Genomic DNA, 18,303 nt, shown 5'->3' on the forward strand with positions numbered 1-18,303 from the left:
CCTTGTATTGGGTAAGCCTTCACAAGAATTGATATGTTCAACAAGGGATACAGACTAACTTAATCTGGAAAGTCAGTTCACTGGAGGTTGGTTAAAAGAATTTCAGTGGAATACAGTTAGGTCTTACTTTTTCCCATTTTATCACACTTGCCTTTTTATTTACCTACCCTTCTCCTTTAGAAAGCTTGTTGTTTTCTATTTTTTGTTTGAGTGACTTAAGTAATAAGTGACTTAGAAAGCTGACATTGCATTAATATTCATGATCACTTTTTAAGGCTAACTGAAATTATGATCTGTGCTTAGGAAAGCATTTTTTTAATCTTGGCAAAATATTTTAGAAGAAATTTATAAAAGTGAACTTTAATAAGGAGGACAGCCTTGAGGATTTTGCCTGTGGAAACTTTCTGGTTTTTTTTTTCCTTCTTTTAGAAAGTGGCAGCAGCATTGATACGTCTGCTTGTTTTGGAGAATATATTTCTTATACCATCCCAAGATATTTATCTCTTAGTAGGTGCATATATTAAATACCGAGTTGCAAAAATGGTTCAGGGAAGAATGACAGGTAAGTTGATTTAGCTTTTCCTAAGACTAACATTTCCCAAATCTTTTCTGCTGACAAGAGAAGCAGCTTCACATTATATATGCAAAATACTTCTTTCTGTCTTAGATTTTTGTGATAAAAGTACAGTTGACCCTCAAACAACATGGGTCTGAACTGTGCAGGTCCATTTATATGCAGATTTTTAAAAAATAAACAGTACAGTACTACCTGATGTTTGGTTGGCTGAAAGCGTGCATACAGAACTGGGGTTATAGAGGGTTGACTAATACGTGGATTTTCAACTGCATGGGGAGGTCGATGGGGTGGGGGGGGTGGTGGTGGTGTCAGTGCCTCTAATCCCTGTACTGTTCAAAGATCAACTGTATTCTTTAATTGCTGTACTTGAGCTGATACTGGACTGAGGTAGCCCACATATCTTAAACAGACTAATGCTATAGTTCAACTACTACTTAGCTTCAGTGCCCATAAGCATCTGAATTGTCTATTAAAACAACCAAAAGTTTACTAACTTAGGACAAGGGAAGAAGCTTTACCAGAAGGGGTTTGAATGATCTTTGCAAAAAAGCTGTTTATTGAGAACTCTGTTATCTGAAAAATTTAATACCCTGCTGATCCCAAAAGTCCCACTCAGTTTATAAAGTGTACATTTGCTCCATTAACATTAGTCCTTTATTTACTTGCCTAGTGGAGATCCCTCCTCCTACTCTCAGTTTACTGAGTTTTAAAAATATAAGCAACAATAAACTCATATAGTAGTCCCCCTCAATTTCTATATATGTAGAAATTCATTATAGTTGGGAGGAAATAAAGAGAAAAGCAGATTTTGACCTGCTTCTTCTTATAATCCAACAATATACTATTGTCTATTGCTTTCATTATGGTTATGTATCTTTCATGTCTTACAGAGGTGAAATTTCCCCTGGAACATTATACACTAGAATTGCAAGACCACAGAGTTTCATGTAATATTTCTCTTTCTGGGAAAGTGGCTTCACTGGATGAGAAAACAGCCATGGTGACTGCTGTCCAGCTGGGCCACACTAACCTTATCTTCGTCCACAAAAGTATCCTTTTAAAGTTTTCGCTGCTAATCTATATTTCCTTGAGCAAGCTAGACATGTTCCTTGGTAAAATAACTGGTTAAGCATGATTATAACACTACTACATTTATTTTCCATAGGTTCTATCTTTTAAAAAGCACTATAAATTATTATTGTCACAGTTTCTAACAAAGGGTAGGTACAGAAGAGTAGTTGGAATTTGGAATCTGTTGACTTCAGAACTTATGTGCAACATAATATAAATTGTAAATAGGCGGGCTTCCTTAGTGGCCCAGTACTAAAGAATCTGCCTGCCAATGCAGAAGACACAGTTCAATACCTGATCTGGGTAGATCCCACATGCAGCTGAGCAACTAGGTCTGTGCACCACAGCTACTGAACCTCTGCTCTAGAACCTGGGAGCTGCAACTGCTGAAGGCCACACACCCTAGAGCCTGTGCAGCGCAACTAGAGAAAAGCTCATGCGGCAGCGAAGACCCAGCACAGCCAAATATAAATAAGGTTATATTAAAAAATTATAAATAGGAGACTGGGGAAAACTTTGGAGGAGCTTGTGTAACTGTTATTTAATTTGTTCTTGTTTTTACGTGAATAATTGAGAAAAGATGATATTGTCTGCAGTGGCTACTTAATATTTGTTAAATTGAGGCAAGAGTAATTTTTTAATTAATTTTAATTGGAGGATAATTACTTTACAATATTTAGGTGGTTTTTGCCATACATCAACATGAATTACCCCCGGGTGTACTTGTGTCTCCCCATCCTGAATCTCCCTCCCACCTCCCTCCCCACCCCATCCCTCTGGGTTGTCCCAGAACACTGGCTTTGAGTGCCCTGTTTTGTGCATTGAAGTTGCACTGATCATCTATTTTACATATGGTAATATACATGGTTCAGTGCTATTCTCTCAAATCATGCCACCCTCACCTTCTCCCACAGGGTCCAAAAGTCTGTTCCTTACATCTGTGTCTAAGAGTAATTTTAAAAAATTCACTAAACCTGCTCTATTAGGATTGAACAAAGGGAGTTACTTAGAGCTCTAATATAGTCAATGAAAACAAAACAGTATAAAGATTAAAATTATCAGAAAATTGAAATTTTCAGAGAATTCATAAAATTCTCAGCGTTGATTTTGAAATATTTCCTATTTTTTAATCTTTGAATCTCAAATATTTAAATTAATTTGTTTAATTTATTCAGCAAATACCTATTATATTTCTCCTATATGCTCAACATTGCTCTAAGTGCTGAGGATACAGACTATTTTACTCAGGGTGGTTAGGGAAGTCCTCTCTGATAAGGCTGCATTTGAGCAATGAACGATACAGATATCTGGGTGAAGGCTCTCCAGAAAGAGGAAATAGCAAGTTCAAAGGTTCTGAGGCAGAAGCATGTTTGGCATGTTTACAGAAGAGCAGGGAAAACACTGCGGCTGAGTGCAGAGAATCAGGGCAAAGTAGTAGAAAAGGTAATAGAGTAGGAGAGGGAGTAACTATGTAGGGCTTAGTAGGCTTACTCTGAGTAAGAGCCTATCAGTCTTAAAGGGTATAGTATTTCCTGTAGAATAATATTTTTTAATTAGCTGTTATGTTCTCTTATATTATTTGTCTAAAACATTCAGGAGGGGTTTTGGTTCAGAGTTGTTTGTTCTCTAGTCATTTCAAGGGGCCTAGGACATTTGTGAATAAATACAATAGTAACTACAAAGTAAACTAAGTTATTTGATATTTATTTAGTTCCAGCTGTGCGTCAGGCACTTACCTGAACTGCCTTCCCCAGGCATGCTTACTATGATTTTCTTCATAGTTTTTTCTTTTTTTTCTCAGTTCATATTGTTTTTTATTCCATATTGTTATTTATTGTTATTAAATATTAAAATATATTTACCTCTTGACATGGAAGGTGACGATTCATAATTTATTCCAGCACCTGCCTTAGGGTGGCTGGTGGTACTCATAGAGATGGGTGATATAAAAGAAGGCACATGTTTAAGGGAAAAGAAAACTAGTTTAGTTTTTCACATGTCAACCTGAAGTATCTGTGGGGTAGACATCCAAGCAGAAATTTTTATTATGCATCTGGAGGAGAAAGATTCAGGATGAAGAAAAGTCTTTCAAAGTTATTAATTTATAGCCAGGTGATAGTTGAAGCTGTTGTAGAGAAAGTGAACCTAGGGAGACTATACAGAGTGAGAGAAGAGGACCAAAGACATAACTGTGGACTGCCAGCTTCTAAGGTTCATTTGGAAGAGGAGGAACTTTAAGGATGCCCAGAAAGAATGTTTAATAGGAAATTAGGAGAGGAGGAAATAGTAGGAAAATGAGGAGAGAAAAATTTCGTGGTAACCAAGTGAGGAATTTGCAATGAGAATGTTCTTCAGGTGAAATCAGCAGAGATAAAGACTAAAAGTCTCTAGTAACTAGGAAGTCTTGGATCACATTTCCAATAAAACAGCTTGGCTTTAAAAAGGAGGAAGAAAACAAGGCAGAAGTTTGAAGAAGACAAAATTTTTTTAAATTAAGAGAAACTTGAATGTCTATAAGTTAAACAGAGAGATGGCAGAGATATGGATGAAAAGAAGGTCAGTTGATGGAGCTAGATTTCTAAGGAGTAAGATTTCGGAGGAGCAAGATAAAATGAAATTCCAAACAGGGAAGGATTAGATAAAAGGTAGATGTCTTATTCTGATTATGGAGGGATGAACTGGTTTAGAGACCTATTGAGATCTGTGTCTTCATCTGTAAAATGAAAGGAATGAGATACTCCTGGATTTCCTTCTGCATGCATGTTCAGTTGCTCAGTTGTATCCAACTCTTTTGTGACCCCATAGACTGTGGCCCACCAGGCTCCTCTGTTCATGGAATTTCCCAGGCAAGAATACTGGAGTGGGTTGCCATTTCCTTCTCCAGGGGATCTTCCCAACCCAGGGATCTAGCCCAGGTCTCCTGCATTGCAGGTAGACTCCTGCACTGCAGTGGATTCTTTGCCAACTGAGCTATAAGGGAATTTCCTTTTAGCTCTTATAGTTTATGAATGTAGTACATACTAAAACCAAACTCAGAATGATACAGTGTTTAAAAGATTTGCTTTAATGAATGCTATGCTATGCTAAGTCACTTCAGTCGTGTCTGACTCTGTGTGACCCCATAGACGGTAGCCTACCAGGCTCCCCCGTCCCTGGGATTCTCCAGGCAAGAACACTGGAGTGGGTTGCCATTTCCTTCTCCAATGCATGAAAGTGAAAAGTGAAAGTGAAGTTGCTCAGTCGTGTCCAACTCTTCGAGACCCTATGGACTGCAGCCTACCAGGCTCCTCCATCCATGGGATTTTCCAGGCAAGAGTACTAGAGTGGGGTGCCATTGCCTTCTCTGCTTTAATGAATAGTAAAACCAAATGGCTTTTACTTGTAGCTCAGCTGGTAAAGAATCCTCCTGCAATGTGGGAGACCTGGGTCAATCCCTGGGTTGGGAAGATACCCTGGAGAAGGGAAAGGCTACCCACTCCAGTATTCTGCCCTGGAGAATTCCATGGACTGTATAGTCCATGGGGTTGCCAAGAGTTGGACATGACTGAACAACTTTGACATTCACTAAAAAAGAAATTTTAATTAGCATATCAATTGTATGTATATTAATAGTTCTTTTGAAGTACTTGGGCAGCTTTAAAAATTTGATCCCTGAAATAGATTAAATGTTTTGCTTTCGTTGTCACTATAGATACTGTAGTGCCTAATTATAGCCTAGTGCATGACTGAATTAACAGCACTTCTAAATTAGTGTGCTTAGAAATAATAAGAGTTTTCTGTCCAATCATTTCAGTAATACATTTCTCAGAGCAGAAATAATTTCTTCTTAGCTTTTGGACATAGTATATTTCTAAGAAGGAATTACATTACTAATTAGATTGTGTAGGCATGCTAAGTTGATTCAGTAGTGTCTGACTTTTTGTGACCCTGTGGACAAGAGTCCACCAGGCTCCTCTATCCATGGGATTCTCTAGGCAAGAATACTGGAGTGCGTTGCCATGCCCTCCTCCAAGTGATCTTCCCAATCCAGAGATCGAACCTGCATCTCTTAGATCTCCTGCATTGGCAGGAGGGTTCTTTACCACTAGCACCACCTGAGAAGCCCCAGATTGTGTATAGGCTAACAGAATTAATAATGTGTAGTGTGATGTATGACATAGAAGTATCTTTGGTGGAAGAGAAAACATTTTGATATTAAAGAATTGCCACAGATAATAGAAAATCAATTAGTGATTTTTGAAACTGTCTGTGGAACCTGAGGCAAGTTACTGGGCTGGATGGCAAGTCATGCCACTCCCTCTCCATCCACCACTGTCCATTTCTTCAGCCAGAGCAATTCCACTTTGTCCTGCTTTCCCTAATGGGCTCCTATGAAACACTTTTACAGGGGAAGAGGATTCTGCAGCTAAATGAATATTAAAAACGTGGAGCATGATCTTTTTTTCTTTCGTTTCATCTTCCTGATATTTGAAATTCAAGAATACCTGATACCTGTGATTACTGAACCCTCAGATTTTTCTCAGAATGTATGCATTTAAGTTTTGCTTTCCAAGAGATGATGAAAGATAGAATTTTTATTTGCTTTTGTTTGTGGGCTTATGTATTTATTTATTTATTTTGGTAGCTTGTATTTTTCTTTTCACCCAAATCTAGCTCATAAAATTTCCTTAAGCAAAAATTAAGATGTCCATATGCGATCTGTGTCTGGACTCCCAAATTGCACCATATATGTTGTAGAGCCTGGATTTTTAGGTATTTTTAGATAATGATTTTCAGAAAGCCAAATAACTTAAAGTATGCCACTGAAATGAGTGCATTAAAGACTAGAGTGCTTCATTTTGAGACTTAACTAATTTCAAATTCAACCTTACTTTGACATGTTTTCTTGCACTGTTCTAGTTAAATGCTATTTGCAAGAGTAAAGCATCTTGAAATAGACTGTGAAAAAGTATGAAACTCCATGTAATACAAGGTTGGACTAGGAAAAGAGACTTCATACAAAGAAAGAAGAAACCTATGTCCTTAAGCCACATGAAGCAATGAATCTGACTGAAAGCAGCTGAAAACTTGCCTGACGTATCAGAAATGAGCAAAATTGTGGGTTTGGGGTGGGCGGTATTTGTATACAGATGTAAGTGAGAATGCTTCTTTTATACCTGAGATGAACTAAGTTAAACTAGGATCTTTGGAACCCCAAATTATTATACAGTTTTATAGATGGAACTAAAGTATCTACTTTGGAAACCATCTCCATCTATTAGTGACTTTTGCTCTTTAAATGGCTTTTTAAAGTTTGTATTTTTAAAATTCATTATAGAAAAATGGCCTCTTCTGATATTTTTCTTTATTGATTTGTGTACAGGTTTCACAGTCCAACCTGGAGACCGATGGAGTCTAGAGGTGGGACAGGTCTATGTTATTACAGTAGAAGTATTTGATAAAAGCAGCACAAAAGTCTATATTTCAGATGTGAGTCTATCTTTTTAATTTTTCTAGCCCCCTTAAGGGTAACTCCTTCAGTGAGCAGTCTTTTTGCTAGGAAGATTTTGTTTTTGCTTCCAAATTTTGCCTTCAGAAAATGCAAGTTACTACTTTATCATTATTAAGTAGTTCTATCCTTGAGGAAAACTAAACCAGAAGTAAAAGATACAACTTGGTTAGAATTATAGGAAAGAGATCAAGTTGGCACCAAGGGTAACACTTTGGAGGGGATCCTCATTCTAAAACTTCATTTCAGAGAAGTTATCAGAATTTTATAGTGTGATCATTAGATGTAAAATGTTGTAGTCATTCTCCACCATCCATTCCCCACCCTACCCCCCACTGTCAGTTTCTGGAATGGCACAAATTACACTAAAATTGACATAAGCTTTGATGCTTACTATTTCTAATTGCTTGTCATTAATGGATCTTTCAAACACTAGTACCATTTTAAAATGACATCTTTCCAACTTAGAATTTGATGAGGGTGAGCAAAGATTTTTATTTTTACTTCTTTAAGCCCCAGAATGCATAGTCACACTTTTTTTTTTTAATGCTTTGAGTTTAAAATGGGGTTAGGGAAAAAAAAAAATCTCTTCAGATTTGTGCTACTTTTGGGCTGATTTTCAGAATCTCAGGATTATGTACCAATTCCTGAGGGAATACTTTGAAGAGCAGCTAACTACTGTGAATGGATCTTACCATGTTGTAAAAGCTCTGAAAGATGGTGTGGTCCTGATAAATGCATCTCTGACTTCCATCGTTTACCAGGTAGGAATTAAAAGGACATTTTTTGAATCCTGAGAATACTGACAAGATTTGCTTGATTTGTTGATTTGCTAGCACATATATAGCATATCTCACTATTATCTTTCACAAAATAAACTAATAAACAGTACACTTAGTAGTTATACCTCTGCAAATTTTCCATTCCAGTCTCTGTTATTGCATATATCTGCATTTGTGGTCATTTTGTGTATGTGTCATTTGAGGTTCGTTTAAAAATTATTCCATATGCATGTTTCCTTGTGTCATCAGATCCACATAAGAGTATTTTGTATTTTGTAACCCTATGTAAAAATACATAGGGTTAATATGCCAATTGTTTAACCATGCCGCCAACTTTGCACTTTTAGCAGGTTTTTACTTTGTAAATGGCATAACTGAGTATCTTCAGACAATTTCTATTCCTTTTGGTAAATTTTTGTATGGTATAATACCAGAAATGGAGTTACTGGGTGAAAGGATAAGGAATTTATCTGTTTCTAACGCCTCTAAAAACGTGCAAATATCCGACTTTAAACAGTCCGTCGGATTTGTTTCCCTCTGTAAACCTACTTTTTCTCCAGTGATCCTTTCCCCAGCTGTTTGAGGCAAAATCCCAAGAGTCCCCTTTGACTCTACCTTCTCCCTCACCTCCTCCGTTCAGTATGTCATTGAATGCTAAGTCAATTCTAAAATCTCACAAATCCATTTCTTACTAGATGAAGGAGACACTGCTGTCTTTCACCTAGACTTTCACAGTAGCTTCTAAACTGATACTCTACCTTCAATATTGTCTGTGGCTAGAATGATATTATAAAAACTATAAAAATCATTATGTATTTACTGTTTAAATTCCTTTGGTGGCTTCCCACTGATTTTAAGGTAAAGTTTAAACTTTGCGGTTCCTAGGATTCTCATCTCAATGGGTTCTCTTGTTGCAGAGCACCAGATCTACGTGCACGGGCTTCAGTAGTTGAAGCACGTGGGCTCAGTAGTTGTGGCACACAGGCTTAGTTGCTCCACAGCAACTAAGTGGAATCTTCCCGATCCAGAGACCAAACCTGAGTCACCTGCATTGACAGGTGGACTCGTAACCACTGCACCACCAGTTGTTGTTCAGTTGCTAAGTCATGTCCAACTCTGTCACCCCATGGACTGCAGCATGCCAGGCTTCCCTGGCCTTCACTGTCTCCTGGAATTTGCTCAGATTCATATCCATTTAGTTGATGATACTATCTAACCATCTCATCCTCTACCACCCTCTTCTCCTTTTACTTTCAATCTTTCTCAGCATCAAAGTCTCTTCCAGTGAGTTAGCTCTTCACATCAGATGGCCAAAGTATTGGAACTTCAGCTTCAGCATCAGTCCTTCCAATGAATATACAGGGTTGATTTCCTTTAGGATTGACTGGTTTGATCTCCTTGCAGTCCAAGGGACTCTCAAGAGTCTTCTCTAGCACCACAATTAGAAAGCATCAGTTCTTCAGCACTCAGCCTTCTTTATGATCCAACTATCATATCTGTACATGACTACTGAAAAAACCATAACTTTGACTATAGGAGCCTTTGTCAGTAAAGTGATGTCTCTGCTTTTTAATACCCTGTTTAGGTTTGTAAAGCTTTCCTTTAAAGGAGCAAGTGTCTTTTAATTTTGTGGCTACAGTCACCCTCTGCAGTGATTTTGGAGCCCAAGAAAAACAACTCTGTCACTGCTTCCACTTTTTCCCCTTCTATTTGCCATGAAGTGATGGGACCGGATGCCATGATCTTTTTTTGGATGTTGAGTTTTAAGTCATCTTTTTCAGCCTCATCAAGAAACTTTTTTGTTCCTCTTCATTTTCTGCCATTAGAGTGGTATTATCTCTGTATTTGAGGTTATTGATACTTCTCCCAGCAATCTTGATTCCAGCTTGTGATTAATCCAGCCCAGCATTTCATGTGATGTAATCTGCATATAAGTTAAATAAACAAGATGACAATATACAGCCTTGTTGTATTCCTTTTCCGATTTTGAACCAGTCTGTTGTTCATGTCCAGTTCTAACCGTTGCTTCTTGACCTGTATACAGGTTTCTTAGGAGACAGGTGAGGTGGTCTGGTATTCCCATCTCTTGAAGAATTTTCCACATAGTCAAAGGCTTTCACATAGTCAATGAAGCAGATGTTTTTCTGGAATTGTCCTGCTTTCTCTGTGATTCAGCAAATGTTGGCAATTTGATCTTTGATCCTCTGCCTTTTCTAAACCCAACTTGTACATCTGGAAGTTCTCAGTTCATGTACTGCTAAAGCCTAGCTTGAAGGATTTTGAGGATAACCTACTAGTATGCGAAATGAGTGCAGTTGTTCGATAGTTTGAACATTCTTTGGCACTGCCCTTCTTTGGGATTGGAAGGAAAACTGACCTTTTCTAGTCCTGTGGCCACTGCTGAGTTTTCCAAATTTGCTGGCATATTGAGTGCAGCACTTTCACAGCGTCATCTTTTAGGATTTGAAATAGCTCAGCTGGAATTCCATCCCCTCCACTCTCTTTGTAGTAATGCTTCCTAAGGCCCACTTCACACTTCAGGATGTCTGGCTCTAAGTAAGAGATCACACCATTTTGGTTATCCCAGTCATTAAGACCTGTTTTCTATAGTTCTTCTGTGTATTCTTGCCACCTCTTCTTAATCTCTTCTGCCTCTGTTAGGTTCCTACCATTTCTTCCCTTTATTGTGCCCACCCTTGCATGAAATATTCTCTTGATACCTTCAATTTTCTTGAAGAGACCTCTAGTCTTTCCCATTGTATTGTTTTCCTTTACTTGTTTGCATTTTTCATTTAAGGAGGCCTTATCTCTCCTTGCTGTTCTCTGGAACACTCCATTCAGTTGGGTGTATCTTTCCCTTTCTCCTTTGCTTTTTGCTTCTCTTCTTTCCTCAGCTGTTTATAAAGCCTCCTCAGACATTGTCGTCTTGCATTTTTTTTTCCTTTGGAATGGTTTTGGTCACTGCCTCCTGTACAGATGTTATGAACATCTGTCCATAGTTCTTCAGGTTAAACTTGCCAGGTATCTCTTGACTTTCTACTTTTGCATTCCAGTCCCCTATGATTGAGAGGGCATCTTTTTTTGGAGTTAGTTCTAGAAAGTCTTGTAGATCTTCAGAGAACCAGTCAACTTCAACTTCTTTGGCATCAGTGGTTGGGGTGTAGACTTGGATTACTGTGATGATGAATGGTTTGCCTTGGAAATGAACTAAGATCATTCTGTCATTTTTACGTTTGCGCCCAAGTACTGCATTTTGAACTCTTTCATTGACTATGAGGGCTGCTCTGTTTCTTCTAAGGGATTCTTGCCCACAGTAGTAGGTATAATGGTCATCTGGTTTAAATTCACTCATTCCCATCCATTTTAGTTGATTGATTCTTAAGATGTTGATGTTCACTCTTGCCATCTCCTACTTAACTATGTACAATTTACCTTGAATCATGGACTTAACATTCCAGGTTCCTATGCAGTATTGTTCTTCAGAGCATCAGATTTACTTTCACCACCAGATACATCCGCAAGTGAGCATCATTTCTGCTTTGGCCCAGTTACTTCATTCTTTCCAGAGCTGTTAGAAATTGCCCTGTTATTTCCCAGTTGCACATTGGACACCTTCCGACCTGGGGGCTCATTGTCTGGTGTCATATCTTTTGCCTTTTCATACTGTTCATGGGGTTCTCATGGCAAGAATACTGGAGTGGTTTGCTATTCCCTCCTCCAATGAACCACGTTTTGTCAGAAGTCTCCACCAAGACCCGCTCGTCTTGGGTGGCCCTACATGGCATGGCTCGTGACTTCACTGAATTATGCAAGCCCCTTTGCCATGACAAGGCTATGATCCATGAAGGGGTGGACCACCAGGGAAGTCCCTTAACTTCTTAACCCAGGTCTTCCACATTGCAGGCAGACTCTTTACCAACTGAGCCATTCAGGGAAGCCCTCTTAACGTAGTTTTATAGAAGCCTCTATGACAGAGATCACAATCTGGTGGCCTGCAGACTATCTTGATTTGTAATCTTGTTTTTTATTTAGGTGTGTAAGTTTCCTTTTGATCAGGGAATTTAAAATAAAATCTGGAAGTTTAAAATAAAACTACTTCCCTGGTGGTTCAGTGGTTAAGAAACCACCTGCCAGTGCAAGGGACATGGGTTTGATCCTTGGTCTGGGAAGATCCCACATGTTGTGGAGCAACTAAGCCTGTGCTCCACACCTACTGAGCCCATGAGCTGTAAGTGCTGAAGCCTGAGTTCTCTAGAGCCCATGCTCCACAACAAGAGAAGCCATTGCAATGAGAAACCTATGCACTGCAATGAAGAGTAGCTCCTGCCAGTTGCAACTAGAGAAAGATTGTGCATAGCAGTGAAGATCCAGCACAGCCAAATATAAATAATTTTTTTAAAAGAAAGAAAAAATGCCCTCAAGATCAGTCCAAATTGTGTGTATCACCATATCATTTAAAAAATTACTGAATAAAAATAATTGGTGAATAATATCCCATTGTATAGATGTACTGGATTTTAACTATTCACCTACTAAGGATGATTTGGGTTGTTTCTATTATTTGGCAATTATAAATAAAGCTGCTCTAAAGATTCTTGTGGGCTTCCCAGGTGGCTCAGTGGTCAGGAATCTGCCTGCAGTGCAAGAGATGAGGGTTCAATCCCTGGGTTGAGAAGATCCCCTGGAGAAGGAAATGGCATCCCACTATAGTATTCTTGCCTGGAAAATCCCATGGACATAGGAGCCTGGAGGGCTACAATCCATGGGATCGCAAAAGAGTCAGACACAACTTAGCAACTAAAACAACAACATTGTTGTATAGCTTTTGCTGTGAATATGTTTTCATGTCTCTGGGATAAAATGCTTAAGAGTGGAGACTTCCCTGTGGTACAGTGGCGAAGAATCTGCCTGCCAGTGCAGGGAACACAGGTTCAATCCCTGGTCTAGGAAGATTCCATATGCTGCGGAGCAACTAAGCCCGTGTGCCACAACTACTGAGCCCATATGCTCTGGAGCTCACAACCTGCAAATCCTGAAGCCCACAAGCCTAAAGCCTGTGCTCCAAAACAAAAGAAGCCACTGTAAGGAGAAGTCTGCACATGACAATTAGAGAGTAGCTCCTGCTCACCCCAACTAGAGAAAGCCTACATGCAGTAATGAAGATCCAACACAGCCAAAGAAAAATTAATAAAGAAAAACGGCTTGAATGCAATTCTTGGGTCATATAGTAGCTACATGTTAAGTTTTATAAGAAATTGACAAACTATTTTTCTAAAATGGCTGTATTATTTTATTTTATATCCCCACCAATGATCTATGAGATACCATTAATAATTTTTAATGTTTCTTCTTTTTATTCATAGTCATTTCAAGTTCTCTATTTCAGTTCAGTTCAATTCAGTGGCTCAGTCGTGTCCGACTCTGCAACCCCGTGGACTGCAGCACAACAGGCTTCGCTGTCTATCAACAATTCCCAGAGCTTACTCAAACTCATGTCTGTTGACTCAGTGATGCCATCCAACCATCTCATCCTGTTGTCCCCTTCTCCTCCCGCCTGCAATCATTCCCAGCATCAGGATCTTTTCCAATGAGTCAGTTCTTTGCAACAGGTGGCCAAAGTATTGGAGTTTCAGCTTCATCAGTCCTTCCAATGAATATTCAGGACTGATTTCCTTTAGGATGGACTGGTTGGATCTCCATGCTTTCCAAGGGACTCTCAAGAGTCTTCTCCAACACCACAGTTCAAAAGCATCAATTCTTCAGTGCTTAGCTTTCTTTATAGTCCAATTCTCACATCCATACATGACTACTGGAAAAACCATAGCCTTGACTAGACAGACCTTTGTTGGCAAAGTAATGTCTCTGCCTTTTAAAATGCTGTCTAGGTGGGTCATAGCTTTTCTTCCAAGGAGCAAGCGTCTTTTAATTTCATGGCCGCAGTTACAATCTGCAGTCATTTTGTAGCTCAAAAAAATAAAGTCTCTCACTGTTTCCACTGCTTTCCCGTCTATTTGCCATGAAGTGATGGGACCAGATGCCATGATCTTACTTTTCTGAATGTTGAGTTTTAAGCCAGCTTTTTCACTCTCCTCTGTCACTTTCATCAAGAGGCTCTTAAGTTCTTCTTTGCTTTCTGCTATAAGGGTGGTGTCATCTGCATATCTGAGGTTATTGGTATTTCTCCCAGCAATCTTGATTCCAGTTTGTGCTTCATCCAGCCCAGCGTTTCTCATGATGTACTCTGCATATAAGTTAAATAAGCAGGGTGACAATATACAGCCTTGATGTACTCCTCTCCCTATTTGGAACCAGTCTGTTGTTCCATGTCCAGTTCTAACTGTTGCTTCCTGACCTACGTAAGGTTTCTCAAGAGGCAGGTCAGGTGGTCCAGTATTCCCAACTCTCTAAGAATTTTCCAGAGTTTGTTGTGTTCACACAATCAAAAGCTTTGGCATAGTCAGTAAAGCAGAAATAGATGTTTTTCTGGAACTCTCTTGCTCTTTTGATGATCCAATAGATGTTGGCAATTTGATCTCTGATTCCTCTGCCTTTTCTAAATCCAGCTTGAACATCTGGAAGTTCATGGTTCACATACTGTTGAAGCCTGGCTTGGAGAATTTTGAGCATTACTTTACTAGTGTGTGAGAGATGAGTGCAATTGTGGATGGTTGGAGCATTCTTTGGCATTGCCTTTCTTTGGGATTGGAATGAAAACTGACCTTTTCCAGTCCTGTGGCCACTGCTGAGTTTTCCAAATTTGCTGGCATATTGAGTGCAGCACTTTCACAGCATCATCTTTCGGGATTTGAAATAGTTCAACTGGAATTCTATCACCTCCACTAGCTTTGTTTGTAGTGATGCTTCCTAAGTCCCACTTGACTTTGCATTCCAGAATTCTGGCTCTAGATGAGGGATCACACCATCATGATTATCTGGATCGTGAAGATCTTTTTCATATAGTTCTTTTGTGTAATCTTGCCACCTCTTCTTAATATCTTCTCCTTCTGTTAAGTCCATACCATTTCTGTCCTTTATTGTGCCCATCTTTGCATGAAATGTTCCCGCTGTATCTCTAATTTTCTTGAAGAGATCTCTAGTCTTTCCCATTCTGATGTTTTCCTCTATTTCTTTGCACTGATCACTGAGGAGGGCTTTCTTCTCTTTCCTTGCTATTCTTTGGAACTCGGCATTCAAATGGGTTTATCTTTCCTTTTCTCCTTTGCCTTTCACTTCTCTTCTTTTTCACAGCTGTTTGTAAGGCCTCCTCAGACAACCATTTTACCTTCTTGCATTTCTTTTTCTTGGGGGTAGTCTTGATTACTGCCTCCTGCACAATGTCACGAACCTCTGTCCATAGTTCATCAGGCATTCTGTCTATCAGATGTAATCCCTTGAATCTGTTTGTCACTTCCACTGTATAATCGTAAGAGATTTGATTCAGGTCATACCTGAATGGTCTAGTGGTTTTCCCTACTTTCTGCAATTTAAGTCTGAATTTGGCAGTAAGGAGTTCATGATCTGAGCCATAGTCAGCTCCCGGTCTTGTTTTTGCTGACCGGAAGTATAGCACTTCTCCATCTTTGGCTGCAAAGAATATAATCAGTCTAATTTTGTTATTGACCATCTGGTGATCAAGTTCTCTCTGTAGTTATTATATAATTTTTTGGCAGGGGAGGGGGGCTGCACCACATGGCTTGTGGGATCTTAGTTCTGTGACTTGGTATCAAACCAATGTCCCCTGCAGTGGAAACATGGAGTCTTAACTGCTGGGCCACCTGGGAAGTCTTAGTACGATATTGTTTTGTTTACTGTAGTTTTGTAGTATAGTCTGACAACAGGGAGTGTGATACCTCTAGCTTTGTTCTTTATTCTCAACATACTTTGGTTATTAGGGGTAGTTTGTGGTTCCATATAAATTTTAGGATTGTTTATTCTAGTCTTGTGGAAAATATCGTGGGTGTTTTGATAGGGGTTGCATTAAAACTATACATTACTTTTGGTAGTATTGACATTTTAATAATATTGATTGTTCCAATTCATGAACCTGGGATATCTTTCCATTTCTTTGTATCTTCTTCAGTTGTTTTCACCAATGTTATTGTATTTTCAGAGTATAAGTCTTTCATCTCTTTGGAGTCAAATTTATTTTATTCTTTTTGATGCAGTTGTAAATGGGGTTGTTTTCTTGTTTTCTCTCTGATAGTTCATTATTATAGAAAAGCAACAAATTTCTGTATATAAATCTTGTATCCTGCAACTTGACTAAATGCATTTAATAGGTCTAATAGTGTTTTGATGGGGACTTTGGGGTTTCGTATTGTGCCAGCGCTATTTGTCAAAGAGACTCATTTCACTTATTGTATGCTCTTGGCATCCTTGTCAAATCCAGTTGACTATAGATGTCACCTTATTTCTGTGCTCTCAATTTTATTCCATTGGTCTGTGTGTCTGTCCTTTTGCAGTACCACACTGCTTTGATCACTGTAGCTTTGAATTGTGTTTTGAAATGGGAAATGTGAAGTCTTCTAACTGTTCTTTTTCAAGATTGTTTTGGCCATTCAAGGTCTCTTAGAATTCCATATCAATTTTAGGATGGGCTTTTCCATTTTTTCCAAAAAGGCCCTTGGGGTTTTGATAGCAATTACATTGAATTAGTAGATCACTTTGGAGATTGTTGTCCTCTTAACAATGTCAGGTCTTCCAATTCATGAACATGGGATGTTTTTCCATTTATTCAGGCTGTCTTTAATTTATTCAAGCAATATTTTGTAGTTTTCAATTTACAAGTACTGCACCTGCAAGGTTGAGTTTATTCTGAGTAGTTTATTCTTTTTTGATGCTATTGTAATGAATTTTTTTTCTTAATTTATCTTTCTAGTTTGTTTATTGCTAATGTATATAAGTACAACTGATATTTGTATGTGGATCTGGTATGCTGCAACTTTGCTGAATTATTTTATTGGCTCTAGTAGTTCTTCTGGATATTACAGGATATTTCATATATAATATATCCAAGAGTTGGTGATGGACAGGGAGGCCTGGTGTGCTGCAGTCCATAGGGTCGCAAGGAGTCAGACAGGACTGAGCGACTGAACTGAACTGAACCTGTGAATAGTGGTAATTTTGCTCCTCAATTTCCCATTTTGGTACCTTTTATTCCATTTTCTTGCCAAATTTCTCTGGCTAGAACTTATAGTACAATATTGAATGGAAGTGGCAATAGTGGGCCTTCTTGTTTTTGATCTTAGAGCAAAAACTTTCATTCTTTCACCACTGAGTAAGATGTTAGCTGTGGAGTTTCCATATGTGGCCCTTATCATATTGAACAAGTTCTTTTTTACCCCTAATTGTTGAGTGTTTTTACTATGAAAAGGCTTTGGATTTTTCTCAAATATTTTTAAGCATTTTTTTCTTTCATTCTATCAATATGTATATTACAGTAATTGATTTTATATATTGTACTGCCTTTGAATTACTAGAAAAATCCCACTTGAACATGGTGTATAATCCTATTAATATGCTGCTGGATTTGGTTTGCCAGGGTTTTCTTAAGGAGTTTTGTGTTTATATTCATAAAGGATATTGGTCTGTAGTTTTCCTTTTTTATGATGTCTTTGTCTAACTTTGGTATCAGGGCAAATGCTGGTCTCTTAGAATGAGTTAGTAAGTGTTCCCTCCTTTTTCTTCTTCTCTTCTTCATCATCTTTTATTTTTAAGTCTGAGAAACATTGGTGTTAATTTTGTTTTAAATGTTTGTGGAAGTTAACAATTGAAGCCATTTGACCTGGGCTTTTCTTTCTTTTTTAAAAAATTTATTTCTTTATTTTAATTGGAGGACAGTCACTTCACAACACTGTGGTGGTCCCCGCCACACATCGACACTAATCAGCCACGGGTGTACATGCATGCCCACCCCCATCCTGAACCCGCCTCCCACCTCCCTCCTCACCCCACCCTCTGGGTTGTCCCAGAACACTGGCTTTGAGCACCCTGCTTCATGCATCGAACTTGCACTAGTCATCTGTTTTACATATATATGTTTCAATATCTCTCATATCATCCCACCCTCACCTTCTCCCAAATAGTCCAATAGTCTGTTCTTAACATCTGTGTGTCTTTTGCTGCCTTGCATATTAGGATCATGGTTACCGTCTTTCTAGATTCCATATATATGCATCTTTCTGACTTACTTCATTCTGTATAATAGACTACAGTTTCATCTACCTCATTAGAACTGACTCAAATGTGTTCTTTTTTATAGCTGAGTAATATTCCATGTGTATATGTACCACAACCTCTTTATCCATTCGTCTGCCAATGGACATCTAGGTTGCTTCCATGTCCTGGCTATTGTAAACAGTGCTGCAATGAGCATTGGGGTACAT

The 18,303-nt window shown here is 38.6% G+C and overlaps 1 protein-coding gene across 1 annotated transcript in view; it reads left to right on the top strand.

The window, feature by feature from the left end:
- The window catches only part of NUP210L (nucleoporin 210 like), a 99,028-nt gene that overhangs the window by 12,655 nt on the left and 68,070 nt on the right, over window positions 1-18,303 (top strand). The window contains exons 6-10 of the mRNA XM_006044159.4: window positions 430-562; window positions 1,468-1,626; window positions 6,332-6,400; window positions 7,011-7,117; window positions 7,760-7,900. Of these exons, the coding sequence (XP_006044221.4) occupies window positions 430-562; window positions 1,468-1,626; window positions 6,332-6,400; window positions 7,011-7,117; window positions 7,760-7,900 (609 nt within the window). The remainder of the gene's footprint in view (window positions 1-429; window positions 563-1,467; window positions 1,627-6,331; window positions 6,401-7,010; window positions 7,118-7,759; window positions 7,901-18,303) is intronic.

Source organism: Bubalus bubalis, chromosome 6 (genome assembly GCF_019923935.1).
Source record: "Bubalus bubalis isolate 160015118507 breed Murrah chromosome 6, NDDB_SH_1, whole genome shotgun sequence".
Classification (NCBI taxonomy): Eukaryota; Metazoa; Chordata; class Mammalia; order Artiodactyla; family Bovidae; genus Bubalus; species Bubalus bubalis.